Genomic DNA, 17,202 nt, shown 5'->3' with positions numbered 1-17,202 from the left:
AGCACATTTATAGCAATCTGATAGACTTCTATGGCCTAACTTCACTTCATTACCTTAGATTAACTTGCTATGCACTATTAGTGTACCGACACATGCATTATATTACTCTGTCTCTCTTAGAGCATTTCCTAATTTAAAAGAAAAACTGAGTGCAAATAAAACTGAATTATTGTACTTGGAGCTCAAATTCAATACAATTTAATGCCTTTTACCTGCTATCCTGTATTGCATTCAATTCACATACCTAATTTCTACACTGATCACCAGAATTTGATAGAAAAAAAAGATAGCCTTGATTCTAACACAATTTTTAAAACCTATTTCAAACAACATTTTTAATATCTTTTGGAGCATCCTACTCTAAATTGAAAGTTTCATCATTATTAACAGCTGACTCCTTTCAGGAACAAACAGCAGACACATCTCTCTGGACACAAAGCTGAAATTAGCTTATAAATACTCCTTATGGTCTTAATGTCCATATGACTTCTTATATTTTTAAGAACTAGCTTTGTGCATTATATTTATTATGTGGTTATAAAATAAAAACAATTAAAAATGTTTTAGCTGCATACAGTTTGACCTAAAATTAAACTCTGAAAGAAAAGCTATTAGTTAGAAACACAGATTGAGTGAGCTTCTATTAACTAATTTAATTCACAAATAAAGATTCCTAATAAGATTGCATTTAATTAAGATTTCTAAGTGGTGTACCTAAATGTTAATAAAGCAACTAAACCAGTCTGCACCTAGATACAAAAATATAAACCAAAATATATTCCTATGAACTCACAAATATTAAAAATAACTTATATGAGGCATACGGGAATATGGAGCCTAAGCTGATGAGCCATCATTAAATACCTAGACAAGAGTATGAGAATTGGTCAGTGGAGCAGAATATCCCTCGGCAAAAGAGAAAGTACTACAGCTATGAGAAAAAATAATATGTAAGAAAGTAAGATCAGTCATTAACAGTCAGGATATTATTTAAACAGCTTTGAAGACAAATTTTAATACTTTCCATTTGTCTGTTTCTCACCTCATTCCACCAAACTTATTTCTTTGCCATAGGTTTGTCTTTGGGATACTTATATTTACTTGGGAACATATTTTGCATTTTACAATGTTACTAAAAAGTATTATTTAAAGAACATCCACTTGCTTATACCCAGCTTTTCTGAACTGGGTAAATTAAAACAATAACATGATTTTTTTGCTCAGGGCATTTTAAAACCTCATTGCTAAGACAAAGTGAAAGCGAAAGTGTTAGTTGTTCAGTCATGGCCAACTCTTTGCGATCCCATGTACTGAAGCCTGTCAGGCTGCTCTGTCCCTGGAATTCTCCAGGCAAGAATACTGGAGTGGGTTGCTATTTCCTTCTCCAGGAGATCTTCCCCACCCAGGGATCAAACTCAGGTCTCCCACACTGCACGTAGATTCTTTACGTTCTGAGCCACCAGGGACGCCCCTCTCAGTCAAGACAAGTTCTATTCATATAACAAAAACTTAGACTGCAACCAAGTGCCAAAAGATATGGTACAACTAACAACTGCGTAGGAAAATTCAGTCAAGTCAGGAAAAAGTAACTTGAGGTAAGTAATTACACAGAATAAAGACGAGAGAAAATACTCTGACAATCACTTGCACTATGAACTAACTTAGCCCTGCATTACTTTCATTATTTAAAAAACTATTTTTTTCTATTTTCAGCTTTATGTTGGATCCTGAACAATTAATATTTTCTTAAACATTTTCTTTATGGTTCCAAGTGAAAAACAAGTTTTCATCTAAAATGTGAATCAGGGAAATTCTCTGTACTTACTAGTCTATTCTGCTGCTGCTTCAGTTCAGTTCAGTCGCTCAGTCGTGTCCGACTCTTTGCGACCCCATGAATCGCAGCACGCCAGGCCTCCATGTCCATCACCAACTCCCGGAGTTCATTCAAACTCACGTCCATCGAGTCGGTGATGCCATCCAGCCATCTATTTCTCTGTCGTCCCCTTCTCCTCCTGCCCCCAATCCCTCCCAGCATCAGAGTCTCTTCCAATGAGTCAACTCTTTGCATGAGGTGGCCCAAGTGTAAGGTCGACCCCGGGGGCCATGATGGGCCGCCCATTTCTCTCCGCCGCTGGCGGGGGAGGTCTCTAACGGAAGGAGCCTCCCAGATCCCGACCAATGACCGCACACTTGGCCAGCTAAAGCCGCCCCACCCCAGCCACGACGTAGACGGACCTGTCAGTCCTCAACGCCTCGGCCTGGCGACATATCCGAACCCCCGTCCATCTAGCCTGACCATCCCTCGAAACGAACGTATAAAAACCACCCCCAACACGGTCCAGGCACGGAGTTCCTCCACCTGCCTCGTTCAGGTCCGGGAACACCGCCCGGGAGGGCTTCGCCGTTACAAAGCCTGTTAGACTCTCTGTAGGTGTCCTGGTCTTTTACCTAACACAAAGTACTGGAGCTTCAGCTTTAGCAGCATTCCTTCCAAAGAAATCCCAGGGCTGATCTCCTTCAGAATGGACTGGTTGGATCTCCTTGCAGTCCAAGGGACTCTCAAGAGTCTTCTCCAACACCACAGTTCAAGCGCATCAATTCTTCCGCGCTCAGCCTTCTTCACAGTCCAACTCTCACATCCATACATGACCACTTGAAAAACCATAGCCTTGACTAGACGGACTTTAGTCGGCAAAGTAATATCTCTGCTTTTAATATGCTATCTAGGTTGGTTATCACTTTTCTTCCAAGGAGTGAGTGTCTTTTAACTTCATGGCTGCAGTCGCTTGCCATGTCTGACTCTGCGCAACTCTATGGACTGTAGTCCAGCAATCTTCTCTGTCTATGGAGTTTTCCAGGCAAGAATACTGGAGTGGGTTGCCACGCCCTCCTCCAGGGAATCTTCCCAAACCAGGTACTGAACCCAGTTCTCCCGCATTGCAGGCAGACTCTTTACCATCTGAGCCACCAGGGAAGCCTGAGAATAGTGGAGTGGGTAGCCTATCCCTTCTCCAGGGAATCCTCTTGACCCAGGAATCGAACCGGGGGCTCCTGCCTTGCAGGGGGATTCTTTAACAGCTGAGCTACCAGGGAAGCCCCAGCCTACTCTCTACTTTCATTTAAATATATTTACCCTTCTTAAATGTCTCCTATAATTTTATCTTTAATGTGTCTTTTAGCTCAACTTTCAAAGTTCACTATTTCTCAGTATTTGCTGTTACATTGCTACATTGTAAACTAAAACCCTTTAGTCACAAAACCCTAATATATGAAAAAGTATGCATATATATTGGAGAAGGCGATGGCACCCCACTCCAGTACTCTTGCCTGGAAAACCCATGGATGGAGGGGCCTGGTAGGCTGCAGTCCATGGGGTCGCGAAGAGTCAGACACGACTGAGCGACTTCCCTTTCACGTTTCACTTTCATGCACTGGAGAAGGAAATGGCAACCCACTCCAGTGTTCTTGCCTGGAGAATCCCAGGGATGGGGGAGCCTGGTGGCGCTGCCGTCTATGGGGTCACACAGAGTCGGACATGACTGAAGTGACTTAGCAGCAGCAGCAGCATGCATATATATGAAAATATATGAAAAAATATATAGAAGAACAAAATTGAAAAAATATTTAAAGTGGTAACTTTTAGAATATTACTTCATAAGACAGCTTTTGTTGATGTCATAAATTATAAAGGTTAAATCAGTGTTTTGTGATTTTTCATTATCTGATTTTCTGTGAGTGGAATTTATTCTTCAGTAATACTTACACCATTCCCAACTCATGATGCTGTAACTATTCACTTTATGTTACTTAAAAAGCTAACATATGACCCAATATGGCTGAAATCCTTATATACACAGAGAGACAGACAGCAGGGAGGCAGGTGCATAGAGAAAAGGCCACAAGGACACAGCAAGAAGGTAGCCAACAGCAAGGAGGAAGGTCTCAAGAGAAGCCAACTCTGCTAGCACTCTATTTTGGACTTTTAGTCTCTAAAACTGTGAGAAAATATCTTTCTGCTGTTTAAGCTTAGAAAAGTTAGTATTAATACATGAGCATATACCAGCTTTCACTATAATTGATAGACTCTTTATCCATCTGTCAAGTTATAAACTTTTTTGGCAAGTGAACAGTTTTGTGACATGGTATCATTTAGTAATGCAATACCATTATACCATGCATTAGTATCATCATTCCATGCATGTAAGTTAAACATATCAAGAAAAGAGGGCAGCTTTACTTTAAGAAAATGTGGTTCAAAATTTTTGGCACATGATCCACAGGTCTAAATTTTCTCATGAAGAATAGACATTTGCATTTAAGTAATAAACTCAGCAGTGGCCACAGGACTGGAAAAGGTCAATTTTCATTCCAATCCCAAAGAAGAGCAATGCCAAAGAATGCTCAAAGTACCATACAACTGCACTTATTTCACATGCTAGCAAGGTTATGCTCCAAATCCCTTAAGCTAGGCCTCAGCAGTATGTGAACCTAGAACTTCCAGATGAACAAGCTGGGTTTCGAAGAGGCAGAGGAACCAGAGATCAAATTGCCAACAATTGCTGGATCACAGAGGAAGCAGTGGAGTTCCAGAAAAATATCTACTTCTGCTTCATTGACTACACTAAAGCCTTTGACTTCCCCTGGAGAAGGAAATGGCAACCCATTCCAGTATTCTTGCCTGGAGAATCCCATAAACAGAGGAGCCTGGCAGGCTATAGTCCATTGGGTCGCAAGGGTCGGACATGACTTAATAACTAAACCACCACCAGCAGAAAGCCTTTGACTGTGTGGATCACAACAAACTATGGAAAATTCTTAAAGATATTCCCATCTCTTTAAGCAATCAGACCACATTACCTGTCTCCTGAGAAACATGTATGCAGTACAAGAAGCAACAGTTAAAACCAGACGTGGAACAACACACTGGTTCAAAATTGGGAAAGGAGGACAAAGCTGCATATTGTCACCCTGCTTATTTAACTTCTATGCAGATCACATCATATGAAATGCTGGGCTGAATGAATCACAAGCTGGAATCAACACTGCGAGGAGAAATAATCAATAACCTAAGATATGCAGATGACACTCTTCTAAAGGCAGAAAGTGAGCCTCTTGATGAGGGTGAAAGTGGAGAGTGAAAAAGCTGGCTTAAAACTCAACATTCAAAAAACTAAGATGATGGCATCTGGTCCCATCACTCGGCGAATAGGAGGAGGAAAAGTGGAAGCAGTGACAGACTTTCTTTCCTTAGGCTCCAAAATCACTGCAGATGGTGACTGCAGCCATAAAATTAAAAGACGCTTGTCCCTTGGAAGGAAAGCTATGACAAACCTAGACAGCATATTAAAAAGCAGAGACATCACTTTGCCAACACTTTGCCAACAAAGATCTGTATAGTCAAAAGCTGTGTTTTTTCCAGGGGTCATGTACAGGTGTGGAGAAGGCAATGGCACCCCACTCCAGTACTCTTGCCTGGAAAATCCCATGGACAGAGGAGCCTGGTAGGCTACAGTCCGTGGGGTCACAAAGAGTTGGACATGACTGAGCAACTTCACTTTCAATTTCCTGCACTGGAGAAGGAAATGGCAACCCACTCCAGTATTCTTTCCTGGAGAATCCCAGGGATAGAGGAGCCTGGTGGGCTGCAGTCTATGGGGCTGCACAGAGTCAGACACGACTGATATGACTTAGCAGCAGCAGCAGCGTGTACAGATGTGAGAGCTGGTCCATAAAGAAGGCTGAGTGCCGAAAAGTTGATACCTTCAAACTGTGGTAGAGAAGACTCGTGAGAGTCCCTTGGACAGCAAGGAGATCAAACCAGTCACTACTAAAGGACACTAACCCTGAATATTCACTGGAAGGATTGTTGCTGAAGCTCCAGTATTCTGGCCATCTGATGCAAAGTGCTGACTCATTGGAAAAGACCCTGATGCTGAGAAAGATTGTAGGCAAAAGGAGAAGAGGGCGACAGAGGATGAGATGGTTAGATAGCAACACCAACTCAATGAATATGGTTTTGAGCAAACTCTTGGGGATAGTGGACAGAGGAAACTAGCATGCAGGTTCATGAGGTCTCAGAGAGTCAGACATGACTTAGTGACTAAACAACAACAATTTCAAATATTTTAAAACCAAAATTTTAACCTAAGTGAACAAAGAATTATAAAATATGTATAAAACTTCAGGGAAATAATAAAATATGTAGTGGACAAAAAACGTCTATTTTACTGTTTCAACCCTAGAAAGACTAGTATCTCAGCATCACTATATCAACTAAGACTATGTACCTTACATACTCTGCTGTACAAGCTCATAAATGAAGTATTTTTAATATAATTTCTTTATTCTGATAAATACTGCTAATGAAAATTCAATGCATATAGAAATTTGTTACCATGTTATTCTCTAGTCCAAATTCCTTTGAAACTACAGGTCCTCTGGGAAGCAAATATAAAGTGAATTCTTCCTATTTTTTTAACTGTTGGATAACTCAGACAAAAAGAAAGGCTGAACTAAAATTTTACTTTTTAAATATAAAAGTTTATATAACATAAACTAATATAAAGTCTAATAAAGACCTTTATATACCCTCAATCAAGCCAAACAAAATTAAAGAATTTTCCACAGCTTCTCCTGGAAGTAGGCAGTGAATATTGACATACATAGTCATATTGTGTGTGTCTGTGTCTGGTCATTTCTAAACGTGAAAACGCTATGAAACAACACCTGGCTCAACTGTTTTAATTTATACACAAAGCAAAGAACAATATGAATAGAGATATACAATGATTATTTAAATACGCTATATGTATGTACAAAGGCAAAGAGATAATAAACAGTCTGCAGTCTTATTTTGATTATATGCAGTAAGAAAGGATCAGAAGAGTTTGAAACCTTGGGGACTTTTGATATACAGATCTTCTTGAAAATGCTGGTTATAAATGATTGCGAAAATACAAACTATAGCCAATCAAATATTGTTCTTGCCAGTCCATTTCAGTAGATTCAGAAAATACATCAAATCCTTTGGATACTAGGCAGTTTCCAAGTGGAATGGTAGTATGACTTCAAAAGGGTTCTGCCCTCAGTAACAGTGCTAAGTAAAGGGCACTTTAGATTCCAAATTGGAATAGGTTCTATCACATTTTTTAAGTAGAGTCAACAGCCTTTAAGAATAGATAAATAATAAAGCAAACCAAGTTAATTATATGGTAAATTTTTTTAATTATTTTTTGTTGACATGACCCTAGCTCTTCTATAAATTACATGTATTTTTATGTATGTATGTGACAGTGTGTGTGTATCATATACATATAAATACTAGAACCTATGATATAACAGAAATAATAGGGCAAAAACAAGTGAAAAAAATTGGACCATAGGTTTAAACTCATTTTTAAGTAAACCAATAAATTTATGGCTAGTGAAGGCTTTTTTTCCTATTTAAAGAGCAATCTTTTTCTGGGGAACAAAACAATGAAAAGTAGTATAATAAAGACCAAGATGGGAAACTTTGGACTAAAGTTTGAATCTGGGTAACAAGCCCAAAGACAAGTGAAGAAAAAGGTAATGGTTTTAGGAGTTCAGCATTCAGTTTAAGATAAACTTTCTGACAAATGATGTCCTTGGATTCCTTGCCAATGGACCCAGGGATCTGAGAGATTCAAACCAGGGAGAGTTTACACTTACCTTTATATCAGCAGTTTTCAGTATCTGTGACACTGCGCTGGAAATTTTTTTTTTTTAAAGAATAATATCCAGAATGACAAATTGTAGATTTATTGTATAAAATTTCTAGGAGCTAAAAGTTTAAACCCCCCGATTCTTCATTGTACATATTCTTGCTATAAGAAATTACAGAATTGAAATTTAATGCACCTCAATTATTTGTAAATGCCTCAATTATTCCTCTTTTGGAAATAAAAGAATCTTAGACAATGTTGTTATTATCACAAACCTAGAGATCAATCATATATTTGAAAAGAAATACCCCTTATAATATTCTACCTCCTGTCATTGAGAACTGTTCATTGAACATCCTGAATTATTCTAAGCCTCTATGGAGATTGTAAAGATCCTTTCAAGTGCTAGTATGAAATCAGTGGGAAACAAAACAAAAGCAACTTTAAAGCAACAAGAAATTATGTATCATATATACATCGTAGCAAATACTTTATATTTGTGAATCTTTACAGCTTACATTTCCATTCCATTATTACAAGTGATGAAAAACAAAAAATTGCAAGTAGCATTCAAATTATAAATACACAGTCTTCCCATTTCACTAACCAAATTCTTACTTTTCAGTGTTACTTCCCAATTTATGCAGGAAACTGCCTACAAAGCTGAAACTGATTAGAAAATTTTTAAGGTTTAAATCTCTTTCTCATTTTAGGAGAAACCAAATACCCAACCATTGAAATTAAAAATAAATTGAATTGGCACAGTCATTACAGTTATTGTTACTAGATCCACTTCATTTGCAGGTGTCCAAAATAGAAAATGAATAATTCTTTATCTTCAAATACATATGTTCTTAAAATGCTACTTAAAGCTTTGGTTGTTTTCCTGTAATAAAGAAGAAAATGTTAATTTACCAATTAGGTTGAATGAATGTAGCTTTCAATAATTATTTTATTGAACAAATTCTGTGGCTTATTGTTTGCAGATCTAAATGCATGTTTCTATAGAAACTATTAAAGTAACTGGAATTTGTCAAAAAGAAAAACAATTTTTTCATAGAAGAACATATGCAATTCATTTTAAAACAGATTATATCCCAAACCAGTTCTGTTTCTGTAGTACCTAATTTTTTAACAACATTATTAATGCAAAAAACAAAAGTAAACTCAATTTCAGTGTATATGATTTGTCCAAAATAATGTGATCCCTGTAGGTTCCAAGGCTGGGTTGCTTCAGGCCAAAGAGCTAACAAGGAGGGACAGCAGCCCCAACCATCAGCAGAAAAGCAGATGAAAGCTTTAGCAAGCATGGCCCCTGATAACCATACCAAGACCCAGTTCTACCCACCACTAGTCCCTCCCATCAGGAAGCTTGCACAGCTTCCTAGGTAGCCTCATTCACCAGAGGGCAGAGAGCAGAAACAAAAAAGAACTACAATCCTGCAGCCTCTAAAACAAAAACCATAACCACAGACAGTTAAACAAAAAAGGGAGAGGATCATAAACAGATGAAGGAACAAGACAGAAGCTCTCCGAAAAAATCTAAATGCAGTGGAGATAGGCAACCTTCTAGAAAAAGGATTCCACGACAGTGAAAATGACCTGGGATCTGGGGAAAAGAATGGAGGCAAAGTTTGAGAAGATGCAAGAAATGTTAAACAAAAGCTCAGCCGGGAAAGGATCTGTCTGCAATGCATGGGACCTGGTTTGATGCCGGTCGGGAAGATCTGGAGAAGGACATGGCAACCCACTCCAATATCCTTGCCTGGAGAATCCCATGGACAGAGGAGCCTGGCAGACTACAGTCCATGGGGTTGCAAAGAGGCAAACATGACTGAGCAACTAAGCAAAAGCACTAAAGAACAAACAGAGATAAATACAATAACTGAAATATAAAATACACTAGAAGGAAACAATAGCAGAATAACTGAGGCAGAAGAATGGATAAGTGAGTTGAAAGATAGAATGGTGAAAACAACTGCTGAGAAGCAGAATAAAAAAGGATGAAATAAATGAGGACAGTCTCAGAGACCTCTGTGACAATATTTAACATGCCAACATTCAAATCATAGGGGTTCTAGAAGAAGAGAAAGAGAAAGGCCTGAGAAAATAATTGAAAAGATTACAGTAAAAAAACCTGCAGAACATGGGAAAGGAAACAGTCAATCAAGTCAAGGAAGCACAGAGAGTCCCAAACAGAATAAACCTGAGGAAGAACACATTGAGACACATAGTAATCAAATTGACAAAAATCAGAGACAAACATAAAATATTAAAACAAGAGAAAAAGGAAATATCATATACAAGAGGAACTCCCATAAGGTTATTGGCCGAATTCTCAGCAGAAACTCTGCAAGCAGAAGGGAGTGGCATGATATATTTAAAGTGATAATAGGGAAGAAACTACAACCAAGAATAATCTACCCAGCAAACCTCTCATTCAGAGTTGATGGAGAAATCAAAAGCTTTACAGACCAACAAAAGCTAAGACAAACAAAATGATAAACAAAAGCACCAGACCAGCTTTGCAACAAACGTTACAGGAATTCCTCTAAGCAGGAAAGTACCAACTTGAAAAAAAAAAAAAAAAACTTGTGGATATATATACTGTTATATTAAAACTTCCTTAAAAACTAGGAATAAAACCACATGACCCAGCAATCCCACTACTAGACATATACCCTGAGGAAACCAAAACTGCAAAAAGACACATGTACACCAATGTTCACTGCAGCACTATTCATAATAGCTAGAACATGAAAGCAACCAAGATACCCATTAACAGATGAATGGATAAAGAAGCTGTGCTACAAGTAAGCCAGAAAGAGAAATATAAATATCATATACTAACACATATATATGGAATCAGAAAGATGACACTGATGAATTTATTTCTAGGGCAGCAATGGAGAAAGACATAGAGAACAGACCTTAGGGCATGGGGGCAGGGGAGGAGGGAGAGGGTGGGATGCATGGAGACACCGACAGGGAAACTTACATGAGCATACGTAAAATAGATAGCCAATGGGAATTTGCTGTATGCTCAGGGAACTCAAACAGGGGCTCTGTAACAATCTAGAAGGGTGGGATGGGGAAGGAGACGGGAAGGAGGTTCAGGAGGGAGGGGACAGTGTATACCTATGGCTGATTCTTGTTGATGTTTCACAGAAAACAAAATTCTGTACAGCAATTATTTTTCAATTAATTAAAAACAAAACAAACCAAAAAAACTTCCTTGTGCTCAGCTGCTCAGTTGTTTGAATCCCTGAAACTCCATGGGCTGTAGCCTGCCAGGCTCCTCTGTCCATGGGATTCTCCAGGTAAGAATACTGGAGTGGGTTGTCATTTCCTATTCCAAGACCTTCTGGAAACACAAAGACACAAAAGAAAAAGCTACCCAAACACAACATTAAAGATGGTCATCAAACCACAAGAGAACAAAAGAGGGGGGAAGATAAAAGGCCTACAAAAACAAACCCAAAATAATTAAGAAAATGGCAAAAGAAATACACATATTGATAATTACCAATAAATGTAAATAGATTAAATGTGCCAGTCAAGAGACAAAGCCTGGTAGGGTGGATACAAAAACAAGACAAGTATATATGCTGTCTATAAGAGACCAACCTCAGATCTAGAAACACAAACATGGGGAAAGTGAGGGGATAGAAGGTATACCACACAAATGGAAATCAAAAGAAAATGGAATTATTAATTCTCGTATCAGACAAAATTGACTTTAAATCAAAGACTGTTATAATAGACAAAAAAAGGTACTTCCTAATGATAAAGGGATCAATCTAAGAAGATGTAACAATTGTTAAATATATGCACCTAACACAGGGGCACCTCAATATATAATGTAAATACTAACATCCATAAAGGAAAAAAATTGACAGTAACACAATAATACTGGAGGACTTTAACACCCCACTTTCATCAATGGAGAGATCGTCCAGACAGAAAATCAATAAACACAGGGTTAGTGATACATTATACCAGATACATTTAATTCATATTTATAAAACTTCCTATCCTAAAGCAGCAGAATACACAGAAGCAGAAGCTGAAGTGCACACAGAACACTTTCCAGGGCTTACCACATGCTGAGCCATGTGAGGTGAGCCTTGATAAACATAAAAGATAAAATCATATCAAGTATTTATCCAATCACAGTTCAGTTCAGTAGCTCAGTCGTGTCCAACTCTTTGCGACCCTATGAATCACAGCATACCAGACTCCCGGAGTCTACCCAAACCCATGTCCATCGAGTCAGCAATGCCATGCAACCATCTCATCCTCTGTCATCCCCTTCTCCTCCTGCCCTCAATCTTTCCCAGCATCAAGGTCTTTTCAAATGAGTCAGCTATTCACATCAGGTGGCCAAAGTATTGGAGTTTCAGCTTCAGCATCAATCCTTCCAATGAACACCCAGGACTGATCTTTAGGATGGACTGGTTGGATCTCCTGGCAGTCCAAGGGACTCTCAAGTCTTCTCCAATACCACAGTTCAAAAGCATCAATTCTTTGGCGCTCAGCTTTCTTTATAGTCCAACTTTCACATCCATACATGACCACTTGAAAAACCATAGCCTTGACTAGACGGACCTTTGCTGGCAAAGTAATGTCTCTGCTTTTTAATATGCTGTCTAGGTTTGGTCATAACTTTCCTTCCAAGGAGTAAGCGTCTTTTAATTTCATGGCTGCAGTCACCATCTGCAGTAATTTTGGAGCCCAGAAAAATAAAGTCAACCATTGTTTCCACTATTTCCCCATCTATCTGCCATCAAGTGATGGGACCAGATGCCATGATCTTCGTTTTCTGAATGTTGAGCTTTAAGCCAACTTTTTCACTCTCCTCTTTCACTCATCAAGAGGCTCTTTAGTTCCTCTTCATTTTCTGCCATAAGGGTGGTGTCATCTGCATATCTGAGGTTATTGATATTCTCCCAGCAATCTTGATTCCAGCTTGTGCTTCCTCCAGCCCAGTGTTTCTCATGATGTCCTCTGTATGTAAGTTAAATAAGCAGGGTGACAATATACAGCCTTGATGTACTTCTTTTCCTATCTGGAACCAGTCTGTTGTTCCATGTCTAATGCTAACTGTTGCTTCCTGACCTGCATACAGGTTTCTCAAGAGGGCAGGTCAGGTGGTCTGGTATTCCCATCTCTTTCAGAATTTTCCACAGTTTATTGTGATCCACACAGTCAAAGGCTTTGGCATAGGCAATAAAGCAGAAATAGATGTTTTTCTGGAACTTTCTCGCTTTTTCGATGATCCAGCGGATGTTGGCAATTTGATCTCTGGCTCCTCTGCCTTTTCTAAAACCAGCTTGAACATCAGGAAGTTCATGGTTCATGTATTGCTGAAGCCTGGGTTGGAGAATTTTAAGCATTAGTTTACTAGCGTGTGAGATGAATGCAATTGTGCAGTAGTTTGAGCATTCTTTGGCATTGCCTTTCTTTGGGATTGCATGAAAACGGACCTTTTCCAGTCCTGTGGCGACTGCTGAGTTTTCCAAATTTGCTGGCATGTTGAGTGCAGCACTTTCACAGCATCATCTTTCAGGATTTGAAATAGCTCAACTGGAATTCCATCACCTCCACTAGCTTTGTTCGTACTGATGCTTCTTAAAGCCCACTTGACTTCCAATCACAGATCACAACACAATGAGATTAGAAGTGAACCACAAGAAAAAGAACTATAAAAAAATACAAACAGAAGGAAGCTAAACCATATGTTACTAAACAAACAATGGCTCACTGAATAAAGCAAAAAAAAGAAATAAAAAAATGCCGAAAGAAAAATGAAGATGAAAGCACAATGATCCAAAACCTATGGGATGCTGCAAAGGCAGTTCTAATACAGAAGTTTATAGCAATACAATTTTACCTCAAGAACAAGAAAAATGTCAAATAAAGAACCTAACGTTACAACAATTAAAGAACAAACAAAACCTAAAGTTAATAGAAGGAAAAAATCATAATGATCAGAGCAGAAATAAATGAAATAGAGACAAAGAAAATAATAGGAAAGAACAATGAAACTAAATGCTGATTCTCTGAAAAGATAAATAAATTTGATAAACCTTTATCCAGAGTCATGAAGAAAAAAAAAGGGGGAAAACTCAAATCAATAAAGTTGGAAATGAAAATGAGACGTGACAACTGTCACCACAGAATAAGGATCATAAGAGATTACTACAACCAACTACATGCCAGTAAAACGGACAACCTGGAAGAAATGGACAAATTCTTAGAAAGGTAGAGCTTCTCAAGACTGAACCATAAAAAAAATAGAAAATATGAACAGACCAATCAAAGAACTGAAATTGAAACTGTCATTAAAAAAAAAAAACTTCTAACAAACAAAAGTCAAGGACTGGATAGCTTCACAGGTGAATACTATCAAACATTTAGAGAAGAGCTAACACCTATCCTTCTGAAACTGTTCCAGAAATTGCAAAGGAAAGAAAACTCACAAACTCATTCTATGAGGCCACCATCACCATAATACCAAAACCAAACAGACACCATAAGAAAAGAAAATCACTGATTAACACAGATGCGAAAATCCTCAACAAAATCCTAGCAAACAGAATCTGACAACACATTAAAAGGATCATATATCATGACCAAGTGGGATTTATCCCAGGAATGCAAGGATTCTTCAGTATACACAAATCAATCAGTTTGATACACCATATAAGAATAAAAACCATACAATCACCTTAATAGTTGCAGAAAAATATTTTGACAAAATTCAGTACCCATTTATGACAAAAACTCTCCAGAAAATGGGCACAGATTGAATATACCTCAATATAATAAACACCATATATGTCAAACCTTCAACTAACATCGTACTCAATGGTGAAAAGTCGAAAGCATGTCCTCTAAAACCACAAGTAAGACAAGGATGTCCACTCTCACCAATTTTATTAAACACAGTTTTGGAAATCTGAGTTACAGAAATCAGACAAGAAAAATAAAGGGAATTCAAACTGGAAAAGAAGAAGTTAAACTTTTCACTGTTTGCAGATGACATGATACTATACGTAGAATATCTTAAAGATTCTACCAAAAAACTACTAGAGCTCATCAATGAATGTGATAAACCTGCAGGTTACAAAATTAATACACAGAAATCTACTGCATTTCTATATACTAACAATGAAAGATGAGAACAAGAAATTCAAGAAACAATCCCATTTATCACTGCATAAAATACTTAGGAATAAACTTAGCTAAAGAGACAAAGGCCTGTATTCTGAAAACTATAAGATGCCAGTGAAAGAAACTGAAGACACAAACAGAAGGAAAAAATATACTATGTTCATGGAATGGAAATATCAATACCATCAAAATGACTATACTACCCAAGGCAATCTACAAATTCAATGCAATCCCTCTTAAATCACCAATGGCATTTTTCACAGAATTAGAACAAAAAATCTCAAATTTTGTATAGAGACATAAAAGACCCCAGATGGCCAAAGCAATCTTGAGAAAGAAAAACAGAGCTAGAGGAATCAGGTTGTTGACTTCAGACTATATTACAAAACTACAGTAATCACAACAGTATGGTACTGGCACAAAAATAGAAAAATAGATCAATATAATAGGATAGAAAGCCCAGAAATAAACCCATGCATCTATGATCAAGTAATCTATGACAAAGGGGATGACTATACATTGGTAAACAGACAGTCTCTTCAACAAATGATGTTGGAAAAAATGGACAGCTACATGTCAAAAAATAAAATTAGGTCATTCTTTAACACATATACAAAAAAAAATCTCAAAATGGATTAAAGACCTAAATGTGAGACCAGACAGAATAAAACTCCCAAAGGAAAACATAGGCAGCATACTCACTGACATAAATCTCAGCAATATCTTTTCATTCCATCTCCCACAATAATGGAAATAAAAACAAATATAAACCAACGGGACCTAATTAAACTGAAAAGCTTTTGCACAGCAAAGAAAACCATAAACAAAGTGAAAAGACAACCCCAAACTGGGATAAAATATTTGCAGATAATGTAACTAACAAGGGTCTCTAAAATGTACAAATAGCTCATGAGGCTTAATGTCATCAAAGCAAACAACCCAACAAAAAATGGGCAGAAGACCTAAATAGACATTTCTCCAAAGAAGACATACAAATGGCAAACACACACATGAAGAGATGTTCAGCATCACTTGGTAATTAGAGAAACGCAAATCAAAAATGCAATGAGATAACTTCACACAAGTCAGAATGGCTATTATCGAAAATCCACACTAAAATGTTGGTGGGAATATAAATTGGTACAGCCCTAATGGAGAACAGTATGGAGGTTCCTTAAAAGACTAAAAGTAGCATCTGGTTTCATCACTTCATGGCAAATAGATGGGGAAACAAAGGAAACAGTGACAGACTTTATTTTCTTCAGCTCCAAAATCACTGCAGATAGTGACTGCAGCCATGAAATTAAAACATGCTTGTTCCTTGGAAGAAAAAGCTATGACAAACCTAGATAGCATATTAAAAAGCAGAGACATTACTTTGCCAACAAAGGTCCCCAAAGTCAGAGCTATAGTTTTTCCAGTAGTCATGTATGGATCGGAGAAGGCAATGGCACCCCACTCCAGTACTCTTGCCTGGAAAATCCCATGGATGCAGGAGCCTGGTAGGCTGCAGTCCATGGGGTTGCTAAGAGCTGGACACGACTGATGCGAAGAGTTGACTCACTGGAAAAGACTCTGATGCTGGGAGGGATTGGGGGCAGGAGGAGAAGGGGGTGACAGAGGATGAGATGGCTGTATGGCATCACTGACTCGATGGACCTGAGTCTGAGTGAACTCCGGGAGTTGGTGAAGGACAGGGAGGCCTGGCGTGCTGCGATTCATGGGGTCACAGAGTTGGACACGACTGACTGAACTGAACTGAACTGAACTGAGCGACTTCACTTTCACTTTTCACTTTCATGCACTGGAGAAGGAAATGGCAACTCACTCCAGTATGTTTGCCTGGAGAATCCCAGGGACGGGGGAGCCTGGTGAGCTGCTGTCTATGGGGTTGCACAGAGTCGGACATGACTGAAGAGACAGCAGCAGCAGTAGCAGCATGTATGGATGTAAGAGTTGGACCATAAGGAAGGCTGAGTGCTGAAGAATTGATGCTTTTGAACTGTGGTGTTGGAGAAGACTCTTGAGAGTCCCTTGGACTGCAAGGAGATTAAGCCAGTCAATCCTAAAGGAAGTCAACCCTGAATATTCATTGGAAGGACTGATGCTGAAGTTGAAGCACCAATACTTGGGTCACCTGATGTGAAGAGCTGATTCATTAGAAAAGACCCTGATGCTGGGAAGGATTGAAGGAAGGAGAAGGGGAAAACAGAGGATGAGACAGTTGGATGGCATCACCGACTCGATGCACATGAGTTTGAGCAAGCTCTTGAAGATGGTGAAGGACAGGGAAGCCTGGCGTGCTGCCGTCCATGGGGTTGCAGAGTTGGACACGACTGAGCAA

The 17,202-nt window shown here is 38.5% G+C and overlaps 1 protein-coding gene across 1 annotated transcript in view; it reads right to left on the bottom strand.

The window, feature by feature from the left end:
• Positions 1 to 8,162: 8,162 nt before the first annotated feature.
• Positions 8,163 to 17,202, bottom strand: part of C14H8orf88 (chromosome 14 C8orf88 homolog) — a 30,930-nt gene continuing 21,890 nt past the window's right edge. Inside the window, exon 6 of the mRNA XM_052651944.1 lies at positions 8,163 to 8,568. Coding sequence (XP_052507904.1) covers positions 8,545 to 8,568 — 24 coding nt within the window. The 3' untranslated portion in view covers positions 8,163 to 8,544. The remainder of the gene's footprint in view (positions 8,569 to 17,202) is intronic.

The sequence above is a fragment of the Budorcas taxicolor genome, chromosome 14 (assembly GCF_023091745.1).
Source record: "Budorcas taxicolor isolate Tak-1 chromosome 14, Takin1.1, whole genome shotgun sequence".
Lineage (NCBI taxonomy): Eukaryota > Metazoa > Chordata > Mammalia > Artiodactyla > Bovidae > Budorcas > Budorcas taxicolor.
This window is presented reverse-complemented; position numbering and strand designations above follow the sequence as displayed.